At 35.0% G+C, this 27,847-nt stretch overlaps 1 protein-coding gene across 2 annotated transcripts in view; it reads left to right on the top strand.

The window, feature by feature from the left end:
• Positions 1 to 20,395, top strand: part of SAMSN1 (SAM domain, SH3 domain and nuclear localization signals 1) — a 42,619-nt gene extending 22,224 nt beyond the window's left edge. Inside the window, exons 4-8 of one of the 2 annotated variants that reach the window (XM_011374265.1) lie at positions 1,865 to 1,991; positions 3,394 to 3,545; positions 6,583 to 6,789; positions 8,672 to 8,822; positions 19,523 to 20,395. In XM_011374265.1, the coding sequence (XP_011372567.1) occupies positions 1,865 to 1,991; positions 3,394 to 3,545; positions 6,583 to 6,789; positions 8,672 to 8,822; positions 19,523 to 19,725 (840 nt within the window). In that variant the 3' untranslated portion in view covers positions 19,726 to 20,395. The remainder of the gene's footprint in view (positions 1 to 1,864; positions 1,992 to 3,393; positions 3,546 to 6,582; positions 6,790 to 8,671; positions 8,823 to 19,522) is intronic. The other variant, XM_023519990.1, reaches the window with a different exon arrangement.
• The last annotated feature ends 7,452 nt before the right edge of the window (positions 20,396 to 27,847 follow it).

Consider the following 27,847-nt stretch of genomic DNA (forward strand, 5'->3'; position numbering starts at 1 on the left):
CCACGCTAAACTCAGAAGGATCTCTGAGAAGTGGAATTCAGAACACATCACTCTCCTGGTTAAAATTTTACAGTACCTTCACAATGCATTCCCTTACTGTGGCATGTTCATTCCAGTCCTTTGAGAAGCAGACACCAAAGATTTTGGGAGTAAAATACCTGTGAAAAAATTGGCATGGAAGGCCTGATATCTGTATAAGGAGAAGTGGAAAGGAGAATCAGTAGTCTCAGACTTCAGCACTGTTCTGAGAAAATTTTGGTCGAGTTGATGGGGAGTCCTTGAAATATAGTTTTCCATTAGAGGAGCCTCACATCTCATCAGAATGGACTCAACTAGTACCCTACTGCTGCAGTCATTGGCAGAGAGCATAGCTTCCATGCAAACATAGTGGTGGATAAAGAGGGGCAGTAGCTGAGGTGGTCAGTAAAGAAGGGTTTCACAGCAAGAGATCTGAGTGGCACATTTCCATGACCACCACATGTGGTCTGTAAAGCTCATGATGATCTGGCTCCAGTTTACTTCTCTTAGCTCATATCCTAATACTCTCCTTTCATTTAGCTGCAGTGACATTGGCCTTGTTGTTCTCCCCTGCATAACCTAAGTGAATTCTGAGTTTAGTTATTTTGGTTTTGCTGTTCCCTTTGCTTAGAAAACTGTCTCCAAAATTTCATATAAGATATATCTTCTTATTATTCAGGTCAAGAATTCAGAGCATATATTTCCTTATGAGGAAGGTCTCTGGATGCTACTCCATCTAAATTAGCCAACCTTTCCCCAACTCTCATCTCAGTAGCTAATCCCCTCATATCATCCAGTTTTATTTTCTTCATAGCACTTATTATTCCATGAAATTGTCTTGCTTATTTTGTTTACACACACTTCCCCAAACACTATGTAAGTGCGCGCACACGCACACACACACACACATGCACACAGAGCCCAACACACTAAAATGTACCTCATTAGAGCAAGGATCCTCTTATCTTGTTTACTATGGTATCCTTATTTCCCCAAATACTGCCAGGTACTTAGAAGATGTTCTATAAACTTGTATTGAGTGACTGAACAAATGAATAAAGGAATGGATAAAAACAGAGAATCAAACTGAGTGTATATCAAATGTATATTCTGAAGTTTTATCAATATTTAGAAATGCTCAAAAATGAGAAATATTAAACTACATTTTGATGAATATTAAAGAATCCCTAGGTTTTGTCCAAACTATCTAAATATAAAAAACATTTGAGATGTTTTCAAACAGATGTAATTTGTTTTGAAATTGTCTTTATAATTTTACCCAAGATTTGCTTTTCACTTGACTAGGTGGCAAGCACAATATGAGATTTGTAAAGTTTCTTAGATAAGCTGTTCTTAAGAATTGCAAAGTGTGAATGTTTCATTCATATCTAATGATCTAGTGATGTGCATATAACTGAAATGAAACAACTATACAGAGTTTAAACTTGTAATATCAGATCTCAAAGGCTTAGTGATGGTAGTGGTAAAGAGATGATAAAGAGAACATGAAGAAACAAAAGTTCTTAAACAGATAAAGCATAGATTTCAATAATTTAACATTTCTGATTAAGTAGTCGTGATCAGAGCGTCAACCTAATTTTTACAATAAAGTATTATAATTTCAGCTGAATTCCATAATCTGGAATATTTCATCTAAACAATATTTTCAAGTATAAAATGTTTTGCTAGAAATTGAACTAAAGATTAATGACTCTCATATTTTATGTAGATGTATTCCTAAGCATTTTATTGCTAAACTACAGTCTTGTTTGTTAAGTCAATGCACACAGTGAACATCTCTGTAGAAATCAGTTCTCTGACCTTAAACTCTGATGTTTTTCTGAAGGATGAAGAAGATGGAGAGGAAGCCCTTCCATGTCGGAACAGTGACCCTATGCTTGGGACCCACACAGAGACCACCCTCAAAGCCAGTGACTCCATGGACAGTCTCTACAGTGGGCAGAGCTCATCAAGTAAGCCTGTGGAAGAAGGAACAAGGTCCTAGATGGGAGGTCTGGGTTAAGTTAATGAAAAATAACACATTTCTTTCTCTGGGACTTGTTTGTCAAATTAGCAACAAAGTTATAGCTACCTGATAAAAGAAATAGTGAAAAAAATGTAAGATGGGTAGAACCTCAGAATTGCTATTGTTTAAAATGATACATAATATATTAAGTAGAATTATGTATTCTTTTGAAACTTTTAACACTGGTCAGCAGGGCTCCTGGGGATATGCCTCAAAAAAAAAATCATGTTGAGTGATTAAACCTGCATCCCTAAAATAAAAATATGTGCTGGGGAGAACAAGCATTATCTTGAGTCAAAAATTTTAAAATAACTTAAAGTATGCAGATAAATAATAAAATCCTGTTCTCTGTCTCTTCTTCCCTCACTCTCTTCTCTTCTTTTTCTCTTCTTCCTTCCTTCCTTCCTTCCTTCCTTCCTTCCTTCCTTCCTTCCTTCCTTCCTTTTCTTTTTTCTCTCTCTCTCTATCTCTCTCTCTTTCTCTCTCTGTCTCTCTCTCTCTCCTCCCTCTCTCCCTCCCGCCCTCCCTCTACTCTTCTCTCCAAGCCTGCTCTTACTTTTTTCTTCCTTTCCTTTTGTAATTCAATATTCTCAAAAAAAGCAGGACATTTACATCAATTCTGACATTATGTTTTAGGTTTCCATCCAGCATTAGTGAATAAAGAATGAAGCAATATATAATATTAAATAAGAGGAATATCATCAGTACATGTTCAACAAGGATTTTCTAAAAGCATTGATATTTTCTAAGAAGGATATCACTCAGAGTTCAATCACATTTCATGTTACAATATTTGGATGAAACTACTGATATTGTAGGGTGCCTTATAACTTTTTTATATGCACACTGTTATACATCCCTCTAATCTTTTAAGGGCTTTAAATTTTTTTTTACAAAGTTTATTTTTCATTTCCTATTAAATTAACTGCTTCTGTTATTTGGAGATGGATAGCAAAGACCAGATGTTTCAAATATTCTAAATTTTATTCTTATTTTCCTATTGGCTATGGAACAGTGATTTTGTGGGGGGAAAAAGTTACTGCACAAACATTTGAAGGATATATTTTTGCATGTGTGAAATTCAGATATTATTAGTATTCATTTCTGCTGGAAGTTTTAAAATTCTAAATTGTGATGTTGAATGTGGGAAGAATTTTATTAACTAGAATGTACTATGGAAAGCTAGTGCCTGATGGAGAGTGACTGGGAAGCAAAAACAGGATGGGTCCCTTAGAACCCCCTCTGGAGACTGCCATCCAATGTTTCAGCATTATCTCTGCCTAGTTGTGTCCAGATGATGCTTATGAACCTTCGATGAGAACTGTCAACCTCCACTTTGCCTTCATCAGGTGGAATAACAAGCTGTTCAGATGGTACAAGTAACCGGGACAGCTTTCGACTTGATGATGACGGCCCCTACTCAGGCCCGTTCTGTGGCCGTGCCAGAGTACATACTGATTTCACGCCAAGCCCCTATGACACTGACTCCCTCAAAATCAAGGTGCGTGCACATCATATCTGCTTTCTGTATGGTTTGTCTAATGCTGGTTGTATGATCTGTTTTAGAATACAAGCAGTGGGAACTGGGTGTTCTTCCCAGTAGTAAAACTGGGGACCGGTTTAGTGAGGCAAGAATTAGAACAAAACACACCAGGTACGGGGGAAGAATCAGTCTGTTGAAGCTATTAGTGTAAGTTGCTGTTATGTATATAATGTGCAGGATCAGAGCCTATCGGGGAGAAGGAATTATCTACATTTTTCTGAAAGCAGTTGAGTAGCTCTGCCTGATACTTGCTCGAGTAAAAATAATAAAGCCAGGAGAGAGAGGAAAGAGAGATAGCAGGCAAGAGTCCAGCAGAGCAAAGGCCTTGGGAACCACACTTAGCTGGGCAACTTCGGTATTTAAATTGGTTACCAGGAGTAAATAGACATCTTTCTCTCGATGATATTCCCTCTTGAGTTCCCTCTTCTTACTCTTGTTCTCAGTATTCATTTCCTATTGCTGTGAAACAAATTACCACAAACTCAGGAGCTTTGACCAACACAAATGTGTCATTAATTATCTCACAGTTCTGTAGTCATACATTTGGTCATGGCTTATCTACTTAAGGTCTCACTGGGCTGAAATCAAGGTGTCAGCTGGAACTATGATCTCATCTAAGTCTCTGGATCTTCTTCCAAGTTCACTGGCTGTTACCAGAATTTGGTTCCTTATGGTTGTAGGAGTGAGGCTCCTGCTTTCTTGCTAAACATCAGCTGGGAGCCATTCTCAGTTCCTTGAGGCTGCCAGCCATGGTCCTCTCTATGACATGGAAATTTGCTCCTTCAAGGCCTGTGGGAGAAAAGCTCGCTCATGCCTCAAATCTCTATTTTTAAGAGCTCCTACCTGATTAAGTCAGAAACATCTAGATAGTCTCCCTTTTAATTACAAAATTGACTAATTTGGAACATTAATTACATCTGCATAGTCCCTTCTGTCGTATAACACAACATGGTCATGTGTGAGAAATTCATCATTTTCATAGCCCTGCTTTCACTCAAGGGGAGGAGATGGTTACAACAGCACGAATAGAAGAAGGTTTAATGCTAAAATATTTCACAGATGTTAAATTATTCCTTTCAGGAACATAAAATGCTATGTAGCTAAAAGGACAGAATTTATGAATTTTTTATACTGTCAACACCATGGCAATGTTAACCAATAACTATGATAAGTTATGAAGTATTGATATTATTATTTCACATTCAAGGCACTAAGCACTTCTTTTTATCCCTTCTGTGGTATCAAATCAGAGTGAGCTTGGCTGGAGATTGAGGAAAACATTTTTCCCCACAATTAGCTCCTTCGTCATTTCTTAGTCCAAGTCTTGGGATGCTAGTAGCCTAGTTACCATTGTCGGGGGAGGGCAATGAAAGGGAATGAATTGAATACATTTTGACTCAGGATAGCTTTCACCTTCCCTACAGTATTACGCCAGCATACCTCCACTGGTGCTGCCTAAGGCATGTTTGTGGAGCTCTCCTAAGACACAAAAAGTGAATATTGAATACTATTGTTTCCAAAAAGCATCTTATACAAAATTAAATTGGGTCTCTGTTTGCTGAGCTTTCCTGGAATGTATACCCTTTTACAAGTTTAAACAATAATAGAAGGATGGAACAGAGAGCTGCCATGCTTAGAAACTTCGTCTAGAGCTTTGGGAAAGTTTCTGGGTCTGCTTAGCTGATCTCATCTAGCCCTATAGCTAAAGGTGAGAAGACCTGGATGAACAGCTCATAGGGTCAGATTAGCAATCACAAATCAAAAAGACCAGATCTTTTAATCATATTGAATTCTACTATTACAAATACAATTTGTGTTTTAGGTGGAAGAATATGGATTCATGGAGCAGCAGAAAAAACATATTTTTAGTAGCAGACTTAATACTTTGTTTGCAGGTAGACTCCTAGAATAGCAAAAATATCGGAAACTATAATGTCCTCCCTGGAGTAGAAAGTTATGTCTTAAGGGAATAACTATGTCTTTTAAATTTTGTTAATCAATGTCACCATAATAAAAATAAAAATAAATGTAGACACTGTATTTGCATAAAAGTCAATTTTCTTTGCAAGGAAATACCCCTGTAAGGTTTTATACTCCTGTCAATAACTGGCAGTCTGTAGCCAGTTAGACTCAGACATGAATAAAGAAAAAGACCAACTGGTTTGTCCATTCCAGTATGCTTCATTCATACTTCAATTCAAATTGTTGTGGAGCTCAAGCTAAGTATTATCTCCTTTAGAATGATGAAGTAGCATAATTTATCCTTAATGCACACATAATTTTGTTACATATTTGGTTTGTACAAAGTTCTGAACAGTTTCATTAGGTTAGATAGATGCAATACTTTAGATGGGTTTATTTTATACTGTAGATGAATTTTTCAGATGAACTAGAAGCATGGGTATAGTCACAGACTTCTCTTTCTTCTCCTTCCCCAATATGGGAGCTCCTCTAGGAATGATGGCTTGAGCTTTGCTACATATATATTGCTTTGACAGAACTAATAAAAAGTGCATCATTTCTGAATTCAGACAGCTTAGGCTTGAATTCTACTTCTGTCATTAACTTCCTGAAATCTTGGAAAATTATTTAAGTCCGCGTTTCTTTTTTTAGTAATATTTAGAGTAATAATGACACCTCACGTATGTACCTAAGTGGTGTGTTCTGGACATAAGATGACTTTATGTGTACAAAAGTGTTTTGTAAATTACATTGTGCTCTACAAATAAAAGTTGAAAAGTTGATATGATATAAAAAACACAAACGTCATCAAATGCACGTAGAAGCTTTTCTTCAAGAACATTTCCTTCATTATTACTAGTAAATAGTTTCCTTAGACTTTTAAAGGAAATTTCCTCTATGATTTCTTTTATTTTAGAATCCCCTTAGCACAATGCCCTCATTAATCTAACTTTCTATGATCCATTATTTTTTTCTACCAATCGTCATAGCACCAGAGTTCTCTAGTCCGATTTGTATATTTCTTTGTCCTTAGAAAGGAGACATCATAGACATTATCTGCAAAACACCAATGGGGATGTGGACAGGAATGTTGAACAATAAGGTGGGAAACTTCAAATTTATTTATGTGGATGTCATCTCAGAAGAAGAAACAGCTCCCAAGAAAATAAAGGCACAACGAAGGAGTGGAAGAGAGAAAGTCAAGACTCTGCAGGAGTTCTTAGAGAAGATTCACCTTCAGGTTAGCAAACCTGTGCCTATTTGACTTTCGTTGCATATGGAAGGAATAATTGAGGGAAATGGATCAGTGTTTGTACAGAATTGTTAAAAAATAGATGACTTAGAACAAAGGAAAATCTGTTTTCCAAGAACAGTTCTTGTTTCTCCTTTATTACTTTTATTATGCAAGGACAGGTCTTGATATAACATCCTTTGAACTAAACTCTAATGGTACTTAGCAATGACAATAGAGATTAATGTTGAGAAAGTGCAGTGTAAAATGAAAAAATACCTAGGAGAATAAAAGGCTCTGAGAAAATATGTAAATGAGAATGATAGAGAGTATAAAGAGTAAAAATAAAAATCCAGAAAATTAAAAGAAAAAAGTAAAAATGAAATTGTATTTTCTATAGAGCAGAGATCAAAAGCAAGTTAAGATAACTAAATATAATTGTTTTAAAAGTAATTTGTTAGGAAACAGTGATCATTAAGCCCAAATAATTGTGTTAAGGAAATTGTTCTCTATATTTATAATCCAATTATTTTCTCATTATATTAGCAAAATTTTTATGAAATATTTACCTTGTTAAATGGTGTGTACATACAGTACACCTAGCTTTACTCAACTTACTGTTTTGCAATCCATTTTTAAAATTAACATAGTAGTACTTTGCTAGTTTTCAAAATTCATTAAGGCAATAGCCAATTTAACCTTCCTTGTTTGTCCTGAATTATCAATATTTTTGTCTGTAGACACACTCTCCAGGCCTTCCTATATTACTACTAGTGCTCTCAAACTGGGCACCCCTTGCAGGAAGTACAAGTTTGAATCTTGCCTCTACTACTCGTTTGTTGTATGAGAAAACTAAGGTCTAAGGAAGTTAAATAACTTACTCAAGAACCCACAGTTAGATGGTTATGTCAGAATGGGAATTTTGGTGTTCTCTTTTCTAATACAGTGTCCCTTCAAGGATACATTAATTTTAAAAGAACTGCTACTTTTTCCTTTTCTTTTGTCCATAAAGGGCTGGTAATAAGTTCTTCATGATTACTTAAAATTTTAACACATTCTCTTATTCAATTTTAATAACTAAAATAAGGATATTAAAATAATAATCAAGTATAATGGGAAGAATTTTTGAGGAAGCTGGAAAACATTCAACTTCACTTTGAATTTGTTAGAATAGAGATTACATAAATAGCATACAGACTTTGAAATCAGAAGCCTATGAACTAATAGATCTTGATGTAAATGATGGGCAAGACATACATTCTGAGAAAAGGAAACAATACTTTTCCCAGTCGCAGTGCTTTTGTAAAAGCTTAATAAAAGCTTTTAATTAAATAGAAAGTCTTGGATTCCTTAGATTTATAACCAAAATGCTAAGTCCACTTTTTTATATAAATTGTATCTATTTCAAATTCATTTTTTAACCTACTCCAAGAAGTTAATGAGGATAGCTGTTTTTGCAATCGAGCAAATAAGAAGAGATGCAGATTCAAAAGTAGTACTATAATATACTCTATTAGAGGCACTTTATTGATAGATTTAAGGACACTCTAGCTTTGTCAATACAGCTATTTGAGAAGTGAAAAAATGCCCAAAGGGATGAATGATCCAGCTATTTAACTGATCCGTGATTTAGCATTGTCCAGCTTAAGGTAATATTTTCTTCTTTATATTTGTCCTTCCAGAAGGTTGGAATTGTATAGCATACAATTTTAAATGCCCTAGAGTTCATATGGGGAAAACTAGTACAACTATAATAAAGTTCAGCAAAAGTTCTATTTGCACCTTTGATTTCCATATGTATTTCTATACTTTCTTTAAATCTAAAGAGAACTAAAAATAAAATATTTGAATCTGACTACCTTATATTATTCATATTTTTTCTCCCACACAGGACTACACATCAACACTTTTACTCAATGGTTATGAGGCCATAGAAGATTTAAAGGATATAAAAGAGAGTCATCTCATTGAATTAAACATTAAAAACCCAGAAGACAGGATGAGGTTACTATCAGCTGCTGAAAATCTCCTTGATGAAGAAAGTAAGTTTATTCTTCTCCCTAGCTGATAATCATAGTTTAATGTAAATAGTAAAATCGTTAAAAACAAAGCCCCCATTTTATTTATTGAGAATCATATAAAGCATTCTTTCTCACAAAATAAATATTTTCTTATATATTTGGAAACAACTCTGGTCAAATATATAATTAGGAAGAGGACCTTTTTTTCCTTACTGGTCTCAGAAAATGAAAAGACTTTTCTGAGCAACTCATTCAGATTCTGCAGAGCCATTAACTTACACACAAGTGGATGTCTGCATTCCCAAAGACTGAGGGAATCAGAAACAAATACTTAGTGACAGCATGAGCCATTACGAGAAATGTCATATGCAACTTCTGTAGAACAGCACTGAGCATGGCTCTAAGCTAATGAGCTTTTGTGCCACACAAGAAAATTCATTTCATTACCATATAGTCACATCTCGTATGTGTTTTTAATATTCTTTCAAAATGTTATAGTAGCTTGCAAAAATATTCAACACTCAATTTTATTATCTGAGATGGTTCTATGTATTTGTAAGTATAAACTTAAGATAGAGTAATACATGAAGATTCACTCGTGGCAGAATACTGGCTACACCAACTGGGTTTGTGATGAGAGGACAGCTTTTGTTTTTACAGTTGCCCAATCTGAACACTCTTCTTACTGAATCTGGTCAGGCTCCCAGAACCTTGAGTTTAGGCCATGCCAAGATCTGCAAGGAGTATTTTGTTAGGAAAAAAAAGGGGGGAGAGGCGGAAGTGTCTAATTTTAAAGATGAAAAAGAACTTAGATCATCTAATCCAATCTTCTCTTTCTAAAGTAATATTAAATGCTAACTACTTTTTTTGAACATGTTCTCCGAGTAAAACTTTGAGCCAAGGTCTTCACATTTATTACCTTCTTTAATGCTCTCTGAAACTCTGTGAGCTAAATTGTACATTCCCTATTTTTATAATGAGAAATCAAAAAGATAAATAACTTGTCTAAGCTCATGTACCTGAATTGAAGAGCTAAGACCAGTATTTGAGATGTTATGCTATACTTTCTAACACTACAAATAACAGGCCAGATAGAGACTAAGGAAGAAAGTTGTACTTAAGACCCAGGCTTCCTGACTGATCCTTTGTGGCCTTCCCTGTATTCTCTTTCATATGCCACACAAAACGGGCATAGTTGCACAGCACATGTTTATTAGGCACTGGCCTTTTATCTAATAGGTATTAGTTTATTTTTTAGAAACTGTACCTCATATTCTTCTTGTTCACTGTCTTGAGTTTGCACAGATCTTCATCCTTTTCAAAGAATGTTCACATGGATGACTAATTTGACATCTTCAGAATGATTTTATTCTTGGGCCTAGGTATTTATATGCATTCTTTAAAGTTGCGAAGGCTAGAAGATGCAGAGAGAAGAGTCACAGAAGCAGACAAAGGTCAAACTTAAGTAGTCAATGTACTCAACAGTACAAGCGCAAACAAACCTGATCACTGTAAACTGAGGTAGCAATATCTTTCAGGTAAAGAGAGTGTCCCCACCACATTTTTCACATTTTGTCATTTTTAAAACATATCTCCTCACTAAGCACTCTGAGGCTAAAAAATAGATTCTGTAGATTTCTCGTAATTGATAATGTTCAGTATCATTGTCAATTCTTTCCCAAATAATTTGATGCTGAAGTACAGGGAGGAAGAAGACTGAGTAGTTTTTGAAGACTTGTATATAATTACTTTTCTTCTACAATACCAGCCAGGTAGGAATTTGGCCCATTCTGCAGATAAGAAAGCATTTTAGAGATAAATTTCAAAGAGGCCAAACAGATAAGTAGCAGAAATGGAGTTTTAACCCAAGGCAGTCTGCTATAAAAACACAAGTTCTTTCTTCCACACATGCGAACTAGTAAATATGAAAAGAACAATGAATATTTGAAAATTGAAATTTTCTACTACTTTGCCAATTTACACAAGAGCTTCAGTTCAGTTTTCCAACTCAGAAAGTGGAAGTTAACATTTAAGTGGAACAGAAAGCTTGCAACAGCCTGATTCCCTGAAAAGTGGAAGGCTATTATGGTTGCATTACAACAGGACTGTAAGTGGAAGGGGCCTTCGGCAAGCAGGGCTTTCAGCTATACAACAGTTTTCAACAAGGACCCATGGAGGGAAGATCAGTTCAGTGCCAAAGGATTGGGCCACTTTTGGCATCCACTCATTTTCTTCATTCCAATTTCCTCATCACCCATCTACTCTCTATGTTAACAAAGAAATAATTTGCAAAAGAGCAAATTAGAGCTAGGTGTAATTTTAAAAAAACATCTGACCCAAATTTTTTCTTTGCAAGGTAGGGAAACTAAAACTAGAGGAGGTAAGCAGTTTTCTCAAGGTCACTTATTTAGAAACCAGACTCCTAAATGCAAATATTAGAAATACAGTCTACTATACCCTGCTCTCTGAAAACAAAAAACATCTCCAAAGCATGATGTGACATTCAGTGTTTGATATAAAAAAGTACAAACCCCCCAAATTATTTCACTTATAAAACTTTAGAAAACTATACTTGAAGGTCACTAGAAGTCGATCCTTTAATAATAGATAGTAATGTACAGAGATATACACACTGAGCCAAATTCTGGGAGACGAAAAATGGAAAAAATGCAGATTCAACTAGTGTTTGTTGTCAACATACAACTCAGAGATTTTTCTTATTTTAATCTTACAGTCTAGAGTACTATTAGAATATACATGTCAAAAAGATGCATATTGCATGCTAGGCTATTCTGACTGAAAGCTATTTATCTTCTATGCAACTGCTTTGCTCAAGAAATAAAGAAGAATGACTTTTATTTGTTGATAAGATATAGAGTTCTGATGATTCAGTATCATGCTGTTGCATGCTTATTTTTATCTAGTCTCTACTCTGTGAATCGTACCTTCTACAACCATACCAAAATTTAATGTACAACCTTCATGTACCTTGAATGATAAAGAACTATATGGTTAGGTAAAAATATGGTTATATAAAACTAAGACATTATTAAAAACAAATGGATGTACCAGTCATAGGTTAAAAATAGTTAGCTTTTTGTGTGTCTGTGGAAGAATAGGGTATGCAAATTGGCCAGGATTTAATGTACGCATTTTATTTTGATCATTAAATGTCAGTTTGGGAATGTCAATAGATTCCTAGTTTAGAGCTTCACTGCTTCTTAGGTTGGGAACTGCAAAGTTTTGCTTTGCCAATCATTCAGTATAAAAATTGAGCAGAGTGGGCACCTGTTTTGAGGACAAGTGTAAATTTTTGAAATAATGTAGAAGGGACCACAAGCTCCATGTGATCCTTTAATTATACTTCTGGAGGGACCATGAGAATGGGGATGGGACAGAGACAAAAACAGAAGCCTAAGACTTAGAGCAAGCAAGTTTCCTTTTCTCTTAGGGAAGAATAGATAACATTGCACCCACTTAGACCTTGAAAATGTAAATCAGATTAAACTTTTTAGGTCACTGCTTGACAAGAGGTAAAGATGTTTCTCCAACAAGCTGATAGAAGGGCTGGCAGGTGGTGTTAGAGCTGATCACAGGATTACCTATGGAGGTGGAGAATGACTTTGGGGTTCTGCAATCCTAGCAAGACCTGTACGGAGATATTCTGAATTTGCTCCTGTGTTGCATTAAAACTGAGCAGAATTAGGTCACTAGCTCCCTCAGCTAGGAATCTAGATGAAGTAAGAAGGAGAAGGAAGATTAGAGTGCGACTTGGTTCTTAAAGGAGCAAAAGAGCAGAATCTGTTTATTTTGTGCACTTTAGGATTTCTCTATCATCTGAATTTTAAAATGGTCTATTTAGTTAGAATAAACATTCTCAGCAAGTAAAAAAAAAAAAAAAAAAAAGAGTAGAGAATGTGTGTGTGTTTGTGTGTGTTGTTCCATAAACATAACCTTCAAGACCCCTTTGCTTTATGAGAAATATCTCTTTAGAGTAAGTTAACTGCTGTTAATAGTTAATGTTTTTTCTCTTTGTTTTGAACTTGTTCCTTTTTTCCACATTTAGAAACACTTTGATGTGTTTTAAAAGTGTGTCCATAAGGATGTGTACTATTGTCCTTGGGGAAAATGGGTGATGGAAATATCTTGTTTTCCCTTTAGCACAGGAATAATTAAATTTTAAACTGGAAAAAAAAAAAACTCAGTAAATAAGCAAACTGTACTAGAATCTGTATACATTTTAAGTACCTGAAACCTTTGCAGTGCTCAGTGAGGAGGAAGGGGGAAGGGTGGGTTGTGTGCCAGGCTGTTGGCACCAGCTGTGGTCACAGCAGCTCCTCATTGCTCAACTATCCCCAGTTGTGCTTTCCTACCTGCCTATCTGCCCAAAACGATGCAGGGCAAATGGCAAGGCCCAGTCAGGAGTCTGGAACACAAGCTGCCAGCAGGGGAGATTTATAGTTATGCCAAGCAGCAGTCCAGCAGTTGGCCTGAAAATGTGCCAGGGTAGCCTGGTGCCCTAGTCCCTGGCATGCGTACCTGGTGTTTCCAAACCACTTGCCATATGATTTGAATCTGGATTAAAGAAACATACATACAGCTTTTAAGAAAAGATATGCTAACCATCTACATACACAGAGTAGAGAAGGCACTTAGGCATTTTACTTTTCTGTATTTATAAATATGCATTTAATATCTATTTCTAGTCATAGCTATTTGTCCTTATGCAACATAGTTTCTTCAGATTTCTTTTTTGGTTTTACCCTTAAGATTTAATCACAATAGGTGCCATAGTTTATGTAATTAAAAAAAAAAAAACAATAAAATGAAATATAAACATTTTTCTCTTCTACCAGAGAACAATTCCGAGAGAAAGGAGTTCATAGAATTTTCACCTCAGCCACCTAAGGGACTGGTAGCACTTGTGCATGCAGGGCACTCCTGTGCTTTTTGTATTGCATTGTGTACTAGGCGTGGCTTTGTAATGATTACCCTGGCTGAACAAGACTGAATCCTTTATTACCATGAGTCTTCCCAAAGCCTCTAGTTCTCTGCTTTACATTAAAAGAATTGTTAATAAATGCTTGTAAAATGAATAAATGTTGAGTGAGGGAGTAAAGAAATTTTCAAATAGTAAGCCAGACTTTTTTTCTGCTTATAATACTTAAAATCCTCTGCAACCCCACCTCCTGCATTAAAGTTTTTGTAACATGCAAATGGCTGTTGATGTGAGCTGCTAAGATTTATTTAATGCATGTATAAACCACATATGCATGTGTGTATGCTAGAATATAAATGAGTACATTTCTAGAGGGCAATAATGTAAAAACTGTCAAAGATTAAATGTGCATATTTTTATATCCAGAAATTCCAGTGCTAAGAATTTGCTTAACTTCTACATACAAATGTATAAAAATACTAGTTAAAATACTAATAATTTTAGTAAAAAACTAAAACCAATATGAACTTTCATCATTAATTAATTTGTCAAATAAATTGATATATACAAACAAAGTAGGATGAAGATGTTAAGAGAATGAAATGCATACTGATGTGAAAAGATGTCCAAAACATATTAAATGGTAAAAGCAAATTGTAGATCAGGGTAATCCCATTTTTGTCAAATAATCGTAATTTTTAAAATAATACAATTAGGTTAATTTTTTGCTATCTCAAGAAAATAGGATTAATAAAATTGATTTCCCAAGGTTCTTAATTAAGCAATATAAAATTATCGTTTTTCATCTTATTTGGTCACTATCAAAATAGTCCAATAGGACAACAACTCAACTAAGGGTAAATATTTCCTGGGACCAAAGCTGTTCATGGGATGTGTGATTGGGCAGAGTGGCAGCCTAACAGTGCTCTCTGTGTTGTTGCTGAGTGATTGTAATCTTGAGCGAGTGTGCCTCTACTCTTACTGAAGCAGCCAGCATGGTACAAGTGGAGGTTGCTGTATGTATGAGTGAAAAGATTTACTCCCTAGCACCCATCTCATTAGAGGGTAGACTAACTATAATGGTGAGATACAAAGAGAGGTGTATAAAAAGGGGGACAGTCATTTTAACTCCATATTCTCTAAGGGCCTAAGGAAAACAACAGTGACTCACTGATTTTCCATGAGGGGATTCCTGTTTATCATTTTTTTCCCCAAAGGGTGGGTTAACATTCAAATGAAATTTATACCAAATATTCACTATAATTAGGAAATTAAAGTTTTCATGTGATTTAAGGATGTGCTTAAGACGAAACTAGAAATAACCAAGAGTTGTACCATATTGTCTACCAAATATTCCTCCATGAACAATGCTGCCTCTGGACAAATAAATACAGCCACAGTTACCTGAAGAATGCCTGAGTTTTGGTTAAGGTGACTCAAATGTAGCTACAGCATGAGGCTGAGGTTTTGAGCCATCCTAAGAGGTATATCCCTGGTTTTTCCTCTTTAAAGACGGCACCAGGATAGAGAAAAATAGGAGGATAATTCCAAGAGCTGCGAGGTATTTTCATTTTAATTCCCACAAAATTCCATATTTAATATTCTTTAGTTCATATTTCCTTTAGTTAATCTAAATATCATATTCTTTTAATATAAAAATATTAATTGTTTACTGGGTACTTTGAATGACCAGGCATTTTTCTATGCACTTCAGAGTGCATTATTTTATCATACTTGGCCCAAAGCAACAGAGGCTTCATACCTAAGGCAATCAAGACAGTAAAGTCAGAATCTGGAATATGGGTATAGAAACTTGGGAAAGTGAAGCAAAACTAGTAGTTTATATTTTTTATCAAATCCTTAACTTTCTAATATGTGAATATAGGACAGATTTCTCTTCTTAGAGTATGAGAACTTTTTCACACAATTGGGATCTAATTTGATTTCCTTAAAGCTTTCTTCACTTCTAGTATAATTGAGATTGCCTATACTTAATTAAATGTCACAATTCCAATATAATTATTTTATAATCACCATGACACTTTTTATCTCCACAGTTAACTATCTTGAAATGTTGAACCATGGACTTTATATAATTACATAAAAAATCTGATAAGAATAAAATATTTTAATATTTAAATTAGTTCTTTATGACAAAATATTTCCTAAATAATTTCTCTTAGCATAATTATTTTATTTTCATTATATAGAGTACAGAATGATTTGAAAATGCTTTCTGGACTTATTATGCCTGCTTTTTGCTGGCGGCAAAAGGAAACATCCTTATTCAAATTATTTAATAATCCTCCAATATATTCAGATTTGAAAATGTACAGCCTTTGGGATATTTGCAAACTATTCAGGACTTTATTGAAAAATTGTAGCATTTTAATTTTTGATTTTTCTTATAATCAATTATAAAACATTATAGATGATCTGTTAACTACAGAAGAAACCTATCAAAATTTTAATACTTTCATTTGTGAATTATATGCACATATATGTTTTTACATAATATTAACAATGGAATATACAAATATACATATGGAATTTTTAAGTTAACATATTATCAGAAACTTTTTGGTATAAAGACGCACTCAGCTATATTATGACAAGTCTGTAATTTTGGAAGCAAACTATTTTTTATTTCAATGTCACTTGCGTAGTTAGCTCAGATGATTGGACCATGGGATAAAGGTTACAGTCTTGAGATTTCTGGGTAGGTCAGTTAGCTTTACTGTTTCATGGTCACGTGAAGGGACTAAATAACTTAGAAAGAAAATATGGATGCATTACTGTGAACTCATCCCCTCTGCTAGAAAAACTATCCATAGCACAAATACTAGGTTTATGCCAATCTCTAAGTCATTAGTGTCAGAATGAAAAATAAGACAAAACGTAGAAAATAATAAAAAAAAAATCTTGACCCACCACATACAAAAACTGAATGCTATATAGCTTTCATTTCCATAATATAACATAATGACCTGCCTTTTCTTTTTATAGTTACAGTTGAGGGACTCCAGCTGATCACCTGCCTGAAATTATTGCAAGCCTGGTGGGAAGCATTTGAGGAGGCACAGTCATATTTTCATTCCACTAGGAAATCATTTAGCAAATTACTGCTGTTCTGTAAATTACAGCGCTGCATAACTTTCATACTGAGAAACTATTTCCTTTTTCCATAAAAATTGCAGATGAAAGGTTTCTGCAACAAGTAACCTGTATTTATAACAAACCAATTCCTAGAATTTAGAGAATGTGATATAATGTTGCTCAAAAATAAAAACAAATAGATTTTATTACTAATATTAAAAAAATTACATTCTCTATTAAAGTCAAATTTTTATTTATTGTTTGTTTACTCATTGCCCTTTGAGATGAATGTATAAAACCTTCTGAGGATAAAATAACAAGCTAAGTAATTACTTTTTTGAAAGGAAAAGAGCTAATTTTGGAAATCAGAGTTCTTTAAGCCTAAATTTTATATACTGAAGACAGCACCACAATCAGTAATCAACCTAAATAGAACATGGTATTGGGAGCAGTTTTAATTATGCCAAATCCTGTTTAGATGTCAGTCAGAAGGGAAGTAGCTCAGTAATTTTAATTTTGTGTTCAGGTGATAGGCTCAAATATAATTTGGAGAAACATGGCTTTATCCCCACAACCATTCTAAGAGGATTGCACTCCATATAGGATGGTCACTGCTGATGTCACAGGAAGCAAACAAAAGGGCTTTTTACTCTGCCTTTTCCAGAAACACTTGGATAATGGAACATAGAGCTGGCTCACTTCATTTCAGTGGCAATAAGATAGACAGGCAGAGGCAGGGGAGAAAGCTTCTGCTCAGAGAATGAAGTCCCATTTCAGAGATGCCTTCTCTCTCTCTCTCTCTCTCTCTCTCTCTCTCTCTCTCTCACACACACACACACACACACACTTGGAAACAAAAGTGAAGAGATGGATGCTCACAAAGACTAATGAATATCAAGTAGGTTAAGAGATTCCCCCAACATAAATGTTGTTATGACTAATAAATAGAAAATCCTTCATGTAGCTAAAATTTTAAAATAACAATCATAATAGATGCATATTAAAATTAAAGCTCCTTATACCTAGAACTAGTTATAACATTACTAGTTTTAAATATTTGATAGTTGAATCCATAGTTAAAAGCAGTTGTACAAATGTAGAGAAGATTTGGAAAATGGTATAAATGTGTTTTCATTGTTGCAAATAAAAGCTTTGAGGAAAAGATTAAAAAGACTGTTATGATTCATTTTGAAGATGAGTAGACTAAAAAAGGATTTTTATCATTTTTTCTAACCTTTCTCAACCTGTATTCATTATCTAAACCACAGAAAATAATTTAAGTAACTTTTTTCTCAGCTTCTCCATAGATAGTGCATAACTAGTACCATTCCAGGTACACTAAAGAGAAGTTAATTCGTTAAACATAGGATGCTGTGGGGCACCAGGGCTCAATTCTCTCTAGTTGACAACAATTAGATACACAATGGATCATAAACTATGTTGGCAAGGTAGCTAGAGCCTAGAAAATGCAATTAAAAAGCAGATGTGTAGATAAGATAAAGGGATATTTCCTAAAGATAAATTACTCAGCATTATAAGAGTTTATTGAGGAAAACTGTACCATTTTTTTTCTCTCATGGATTTTGAAGTTGATACTTACTTTGTTCCGACTGGAATGGGATGAAGTATGTAGCCACTGAAGGCAGAGGTCTTGTTCCACCCTGAAATGCATATATTTGGTTTTTGCAATGTGGGGCTATTCAAATGTCCAAAGTGAGGTAAGTTCCAAGGTTAGAAGGGAAAAGAATAAAACATGTTGATATAGCTGAGAGCTAAGGTCCATCTCATAATGCAGAGAAATACTCATTTGCTGGTGTCAGGGAAGGCAAAGAAAGAAATATCACGTTAACAAAAAGAAAGCTGATGCTAAAGAATTCTTGAGAAGAGTAAAACTTAACAGGGCTACTTAGGTTCTTTAGAAAAATCTTTTGTTACATCACTAATAATATTTTTTTTTCAAAAAGATAATACCAATTGAATCTAAAATACTGCTTTTATGACACAATTACCAATCTGAATATAAATGACTGTTAGAACTACAAACAGATATACGAAACAAACTAAATAAGATTCGATGAAATGGTGGTATTTTACTACCCAAAAGAAACCTGGTTTCTATGTCTATTTTTCTGATAAATGCAAACGTAGGGAAATCCTGAATATTCCAAGTTTTATTATTTAAACTCCAAGTAAGTGAAATCCTGTTATACATTGTTGTCCACAGTGATCCTTTATTCACTAATCCACATTTTCATGATTCTAGAGTTGTTCACTACGGACTATGGACTGTACGGATAATCTACAAATTACTTTTTCTAATGTTTCTTTAAGGAGTATTTGGACAAGGCATCAGTCACACTGTGGATACAATCTGCTTTCTTTGGCAACTCATCACTAATGTAAAATGAGAGTCCATATTGATCTTTGCTTATGCAAGCAGTTAACATGAATTCCATGAAACTGCAAGCGAGCAACAAAGGGGAAACTTTGTCTTCTAAGAAAACAGTGGTTTGAATAGTTGAGTGTAAATATCTCTTTTATAATAAAAAAATATATTATTTACTTATAGAAATTTCAATTATAAGAAGTCAAGGTTAGAACAGTTGAAAGAGCTTGAAGATAAATGAGTGCATGAATAAAACTTCTTTTGGCTTTGCCTAACTGCTGCCTTCTTTTCCATTTACAGATGTTCAAGAGCAAGAAAATGAATCTGTGCCCCTATCCTTAAGCCCAGACATCTCCTTAAATAAGTCACAACTAGATGACTGCCCAAGGGACTCTGGTTGTTACATCTCATCAGAAAATTCAGATAATGGCAAAGAAGATCTGGAGTCTGAAAATCTTTCCAACATGGTACAGAAGATAACTATCACAGAAACAAGTGACTGAACACACATTCTGAACTCTATATCTACAGATGTACTCCATTTTAACTTTCCTTGAGCTAAAAGATCAAATCGGAGAGGAAGAGAAGTATTTGCAGATACAACCTAAAGTTAAAATGTTTTAATCTGAATAATTGTACATAAAAGTTCATATCTTTAACATTCCCAATTATTATAAACGATATGTATATTTATTATTTTAAATTCTACATGTTAATATTTCACATGTCTGTATTAGAAATGTACAGTATAAATCTTTGGTATGTGTGACATAAGCTTTTATTTGACTTCATAAGTGCAAAGTGATAAATTCTGCAAAAAGAAACAAACACCTTTTTCATACCTGCCAGGTTTGAATTTGTATATATTATTGAATGAATAGCAGTGGAGCATGTGTGTGATAGCCAACTGTCTAAGAAGCATTTAAACTCATCTTTATACTTACTGGGAAAGTACAGGTTAATATTGGAGACTTTTATACTGATCCACAGTGGAGTTTCAGTAATTATTTTTTGTTGATTTCTTCACTTATTTGGTATAAAAGTATAGATAAGATATTGTCAATTCTAATTAGTAAAACTAATTTTAATAATGTACAGATGTTTCACGTTTAAATGTAAATACTTTTAATTTTGAAATGCCCTAATTTTAATAATAAAAAGAACTGTGTGCATTTGATATTTTTCAGACTAGTTTTACTTAAAGTATTTTCATATTAGACCTTTAGACAGAATATCTCCTACAAGACAAGGTCTTATGGTCAGTCCTTACTTTTATAAATAGATATATATATATTATTCCCAAATCATATGCTTCACCTAAGTCTGTCTCCTGAGCCCCAGATCTGTGTCAACCAATTTCCTGAATACTTCTATGCATCAGTCCGTTCAGGCTGCCACAACAAAATACAATAAACTGGGTGCCTTACAACAGAAATTCATCTTCTCAGTCCTGGAGGTTAAAAGTTCAAGATTAGGTTGCCAGTGTGGTTGGGTTCTGCTGAGATCTCACTTCCTGACTTGCAGAAAGCCATCTTCTTACTGTGTCCTCACATGGCACAGAGAGATTGCAAGCTTTCTGGTGTTTCTTCTGAGAAGGCCACTAATCTCATCATGAAGCCTCACCCTCATGACCTCATGTAAACCAAATTATCTTCCAAAGTCCCCATCTCTAAATTACATACACTGGGGGTTAGAGCTTAAACATATAAATTGGGGTGGGGGGTACATAGTTCAGTCCATAGCACTTTAGGAAGCTTCAACTCAATATGCCCAAATCCTTGATTTCCTCTACAAATTTGTCTCTCTTTTTTATTCCCAGCCTACCTCTCTTTAGTAGTACCAACACCCAGCTAGTTACCTAAAGCAGAAAATCTCACTTCATCTGACATATATACACTTCATATAGATTCAAAAAGTAATCAAGCCCTATAGATCTTACATTTAGAAATGCTTTCATATTTATGGCTTTCTAGCCATTCCCAAGGTTGCTGTCTTGATTTGCAACCTCATGTTTCGTGTGTAAAATATAGTAATAGCTTTCCAACTGACCTCTGTTCTTCCAGTGCCCTCCTTCTTGGTCCATTCTCCACACAGCCTCCAGAAAGATCTTTCCAATGTGCAAATCAAATCATGTACTTCTCGGATTGAAGTTTTTTGGTGGCTTCTCATCATCTTTAGTATAATATTGAAACTCTCTTCCAGGATACATAAGTCTTTCCTAACCATTTGTTTTTTACCTATGTTGTGAGTATGTATTTCTTCTCACACCTTTCACTTTATACTCTCCAGCCATAACAATCTATTTTCAAATCCCTGAATTCACTATTCCCTTTGTGACTTTTCTTTTGCTATTTATTTTCCTGGAATTGTTCCTGCTATTTTCTACATCCATAAGCTACCCTTTGTTTTCCATCTTAAAGTTCACAAAAGTCACTTACTCTGTGAAGCCCTTTCATGATTTCCTTTGGTGTTCTCCTCTTTGTGTTTCCATAGCAACTTGCATCTCTGTTGATTATAGCACTTATATTTTATCTATCTGTATGACACTTGTCCTTCCATGAGACTGTGACCTCCTTGTGCCAGAGATTATTTTGTTTAGCCTTCTTAATCTCTGATGCGTGGTATTACACTGGGTACAGAGTGGCATTTAGGAAATGTTTGCTGGAATGCATTAAATACAATAATGATTCTCATGTAACATATTCTATATTTATATTTAAATCAATCCACTCAGCCTATAGGTAAATACCTTCTAAAGTGACCGAAAATTTTTTTAAAATACATAAAACATAATACCTTAGGAAAAATCAAGAAACACAAAGTGTTATTTCAAATGCTATGGAACAACTGTTAATCTCTAATGTATTTTTTTTTTTTTCCAGATCCATGAGATTTAATCCCATATGCACTGCCTCTGTCAGGAGTAAAGCACACGCCTACTTCTGTTCTTCCCTTTCCACAGCAGTAAAAGGTGTTTCGAACTTCCAACATGCTGTCTCCATTGTGGCCCCACTCCTGCTATGGCTACTGCTCCAAATAGATTATTCTATTTGGACTCATTGGACACACCATAGCCACTGACCATAATTTTTAAACTTTAATCAACCAGATATTTAAGGGAGGTCAAGAAAGTACAACTACTTTATAATAATATCAGGAAATTGTAGGTTAGGCAGCACCTAAAGAAAGAATTACTTGATTGTAAAGTGGTAGAAATCTCTTGTGAAGCATTCTCAGTCACAACTTCTATCCTTTCAAAATGAATATCTGGTACCCAATCAAGGATTCAGGGAAATGTTTTTAAGTAGAAGTGTTGCAGAGGCCTTGAGGAGACTGAAGTATAAGAAGAGAGATTGGATTACTGCAAAGAGGGAATGAGAGGAAAGTGAAGACACCATGAGGCTCAAATTGATGAAAGGATGGCTCCTTCACAGATCACAGTACTAAAAAGGATACATTTGTAGCAAAAGTATACACCATATTAAGGGGGTGCTGCTGCCTTCACTGTACCTACTACATCTCTTTCTCAGGTTTTTCTCTTAACCATGGAAAGCTGGATAAAGAGGAGTGGAAAGGTAGAAACTAGTCCATCCAAGGTGGTGAAGTAGCTCAGGGGCTTAGACTTTCTGCTGTTTTGGCTGGGAGAGAGACATGAGTCTGAGCCTTTAAAGAGTAGATGTGGAGGTGGTGAGAGGGCTGACATTTTAATGTTTACAGATGATCACACTGGCTTTGTGTTTCTAGGCTGAAATCTGGTAAGAGTCTTAGTCTCATTAGCTTATTTGTTCACTTGACAATAGTTAGACATTAAGCATATATGTTGCCTGAGACTATGTCAATAAAGGCCTTTTGGATTAGGTAATCTGCATTAGAATCTCCCCATATCCTCTTCATTAGAACCGGCTATCTTTCAGCATAGAAAGGTAATATAGTTTGGGGATGAAATGATTATTCTGATCCCAGGGTTATCCTATATTTACAAATTCAAGTATGTTGTGATGGTGTACATGGTTAGAGAAATTTTATTCCAGATAAATGGATAAAATTCTCACAATGTATTTTTGGTAAGAGCAAAATTCAGATCATTTAAATTCTTGCCCCTACCTCCACTCCCATTCTATTGCTGATATAAATACAAATATATCTTTACTCTGAAGCATTTTATCAGAAGTTTTTTTAGCAAAGAAATTGCCAAGACAATTAGTTAAGAAATAAAACAACTTTTAAAACTTTAAAAATGATAGGCAGCTAAAGATTATCAGGTTTTAGAGAACATACAATTCACTGAGGTTAGAGTCAAGTGCCTTGCAACTTCCTGAGTGGGGCCAAATTGATGACATTTCATGTTGAGAAACTTCCGTTACAAGCATAACTTCTGAGAAAAATAGTATGAAGAAATTTTAGATATTCCATCAGCCCACACATGCACGCACTTCCATCCCCCCATCATGAACAAAGAAAATTGTATAACTAATCAGCATGCAGACTTCATGTGCTACTTTATAAAGTGGGAAGTCATGCTAAAATTATGTAAAAGTTGAGAGCAGAATGAATAGAAACTAAATATAGGCAAGAGAACAAGAGTTTGTAAATCTGACCAGGATTTTTGGCTATGGAAATAAGACAGATAAAACTCTCACTTTATCTTACCTCCTAGCTTACTGCTGAGTTCATCTGATCACACTCAACGTTGACCTACACACATAGACTGGAGGTCCTGGTTTGAAGACTTATGTGATATTGGGCAGGTCACTATTCTCTGAGCTTGGGCTTTTCTCTCTACAAAATAATTATAGTACTAATATTTCATATTACTGTGTTGATAAATGAGGTAATATGGCAAAGCACTCAGCACAGTGCACGCAGTATGTGCATAAAAACTGGTATCTAAAAATAAAATGGAAGCAGTGCACATGCTACAATAACATAGGCACGGACTTGTAGTAATTTTAAATTCTTCAGACAAATTGTCTGAGGGCTTAGACAACTGTAATGTCCAGCAGCAATGAAAGAAAATCAGCTCATTTAACAGAACTTGGCAGATAAATGACCCTTCTATCATGACAGAACATTTCTTTCTTTACTGCTGACAGTCTAGAAAGAGGCTATGTTGTAATTAGCTTTGATTCCTCATCCTTGGCACATGACAGGGATAACTATTTTTGAAGACTGTGTGATTGAATAAATAAATAAATGCCTATATTAATGAACGAATAAATAAATAAAAGATTTGAGATTATTAGTGCTATTACTACACCATGGGCCCTGGGCTTTACAATATGGAGTCATGGCTGATTGTGCTACTGCCAAAAGAGAAACCCTTAGGAAGACACCCTAAATATAGATATTTACATATTTATGAAGCTTACGGACATTTAGGCAAATGATCTGCCATGGGAAATCAAAGTGCAGGGAGAGGTCACCAGGAAAATGTGATATTTTCATTACTCTCCTTTCCTTTTTCATCATGCAAATCTTTACATTTGAATTACCAACAGAGTATCAATGTGTTTGCGTGATGTATATTACAAATTAAGAAGCCATGATGAAAGAACCTAAAAAATAACATTAGTAAATTCTGTGATCTCTTTTGACCTTCTGGTGTCCCTGGTGGGCCTGAGTGCACAGAACCTTTTCTTCACAGGAAAGGAGTGGAATCCTGATGCATATAAGTAACAGGATGGTTTTCCTCTCTGAGTTCTTGGGCACCGGGCCAAGTGAATGGGCAGGAATCATTCCATTTGCAGAGTAAAATGGGGTGAAAAGCACTTCTGGCACACTTTGTCCATATAAATTATACTGTTTGCAATTCATCAACTCTTTCTCTCTTTTATATCCATATGTAATGTAAATGATCATCTTTTTCTGAAGCTCCATAATGATGCACAGCTCAAAAATGTGATAGAATCAGCTAAAAAAGAGCAGATGGAAGTTTTTCCCCAGTATGCATATTCATAAAAAAAATAGAGAACTCAACAAAAGGAGATACATAAGTGCTTGTACCCAGGGGCTGCATGAACTTATATATAACAGTAAGTTGGTTTTCCACAACTATTTATTCTTGAAACCTTTACTCATTCATTCCTGCAGCAATCATTAAAAACATTCTGGGAACAAAATCTGTCTCTCTGTATAACAACTGTATTTCCCTTGGGGTTTTTATTGCACCTTAGAATCTATGATTAAGGAAGTATTGGTTAAATATTTTACTAGAGAAATACAATTAGAAGGCAAACCATGTAAAAAAGTGAAGACTTCAGTGCTTCTTTAGTAATACACACTACAGATATTTAAAAGCACACTGTTACACTGAAAAAAGCTACATGGGAGAATAACAAACTGTCTGGACGGCATTTAGCTATGTTTGTTTTTTAATAGCTGATCACTCAGAGGCTAAGGTGGTTCATGCACATGTACTGCAGAAGCAACATAATGAATAGAGCATCAGGCGATAGTGTGAAATAAAATAACCATAAAATATAAGAAATTGTTGAAAAACAAAGAAAGTCATTCAAAGGGTACATATGAATTTTGGTCACATAACCAAAGAAGCAATATTCATGCCAAAATTAGATGTTTCTGACTCCTTGTGTCTTCCTTCAGATCCACTCCCTACGTGAAGCCCTGGTACCGCCTCCAGGACCCAGAGCTGTATGGACTCCATACATTCTTGATCTGTGCCCTCAGGTTTCTGTTGGACCCAATGAATGGAAAGCCTCAGGAGACTGGAGAGAAAGAGAGAAATGAGACCAGGTTATTTATTCTTCCCATGAGATCACCTTGTGCTGGCCATCTCCCATAATCAAAGCTCAATCCCTAAATGTGACTTTTTGCACATAATTTTCTTTCCTTCAGATTCTGATAATTATTAGTTTCTCTCATCAATTTAGGCCTAGATTTAATAACGGCTCTGTGGCCATTAGCTCTCACTACTTGCACAGCCCTTAATGGTTCCCCTACCCTCCACCCTGCCCACCTCTTTGTAATTTGTCTCTTTATAAATAAACCTTCCTTGGATTATCCCAATTTATGTTATCTGTTTTCTGTTGGGAGCTGGGCTCCACCATTATTCATGATTTCCAGTTACTTGGGTCATGTTCTTGAGTCCAATGAGCACTGTTCTGTGTCTTCAGTATAATTACATTTACATGGTCTCAGGTCATTTCTACCTATTTCATGAACAGCCTCCATCCTTGCTGATAATCAAATGGCTTCAGGGTAAAGTATTTCCACTAACACTACCAAAACTCATGCCCTTGACCTCTTTCAATCCCTTAGCCATCTGTTTCATGGGGCCCACCCACATATTTCTCATTTTTCCAAGCAGGTAAGATTTCCTAGAACTGGAGTGACTGGCAGCATATAAATGGAGGTTTTCATGATGCAGTTCAGGCCAACCTAACTGTGAGGAACACGTGTTCTATCCTTTACTAACAACTAAGCCCACAGTCCACTTTTCTATAAAACATAGGGCCATTTCTGTTTAGATAATACACCATGTACCAACATTAATATCCATTCACCAACTATATAATAGAATGAAGCAAATGTATATTTTAGCTGCTTACAGCTAATCAGAAGTATCTGACATTAACATCATTAGGGTTGTTTTTTATAAATGTGATAGCCCATAGATATCGGGATTTTACTAACAACTTCTCATGTCTAAATTCTTTAATTTTAAATTATATTTCATCTATAATGTCACTCGCTAACATGGGTTTCTTAAACACAAAGCCTTAGGCCTCTTAATCTCAAAAGAGTTATTGTAGAACATAGATACCCAGATAATTTGCATGATTAATGAAAATATGTTTAGAATATTAAACATTTAAGATGTTAGCATTTAGTAGGCTTTCTGACAGAAGTTAAAAAACTATTAGAATGACTGATGAATTGCTACAGTACATTAGTCCTCAGAACAGGGAATGTGCTAGAGGACATTTAGCATTCTTGTTTTTTTTCCTATTTTCTCCCTCCAACTAAACTGTCCTTTTGTAACCTTGGTTCAGTTGTAAATGACCAAGAACAAAACTTTGCAAAGTTTTGAGGAACTTGAAAATTACACAGAAAGCTACTGACAGGGAGAAATAATGCAATTGTATTAGCCAGGGATTTGCACACAGGAACTGGTACATAGTAGGAAATGAATAAAAATGTGTTGAAGGAATTGAAACATATTTTTTCATGGTTCAGATGGTCTTCTCTCAGCACAGAAGAAAAATAAAATAGAAAATTATTCCCTAGTCAGTTGCAAGGTCACTGGCAGTTTAGCTGTTCATAACTAGGGAATGTAGACACACTTATTCTTTCCATTTTTAGGAACTGTGTTTCAAAATGGAGCTCCACCTACTGACATCTTTATAGAGCCCTTCGTCTTTGATTGCTGCAGAGCTTATCAGTACCTATTTGGCCATTTGTTTCCTCCTGTTGTTATACTTAGAGATAAAATATACCAGAAAGGACTGTCAGAGAGGTGTTTATAGCCCCACTGGGTAAAAAGTAAAATACCATTGAAAATGTAGAACCACAAGAAATGCCAAAATAAATTCTTAAGGTAGGAGCAATAAGCTGCGTAATGGCCATGCTTTGAGGGAGACAATTAACATTACTTAATTTATGTCA

This window comes from Pteropus vampyrus, unplaced genomic scaffold, assembly GCF_000151845.1.
Source record: "Pteropus vampyrus isolate Shadow unplaced genomic scaffold, Pvam_2.0 Scaffold242, whole genome shotgun sequence".
NCBI classification, from domain to species: Eukaryota; Metazoa; Chordata; class Mammalia; order Chiroptera; family Pteropodidae; genus Pteropus; species Pteropus vampyrus.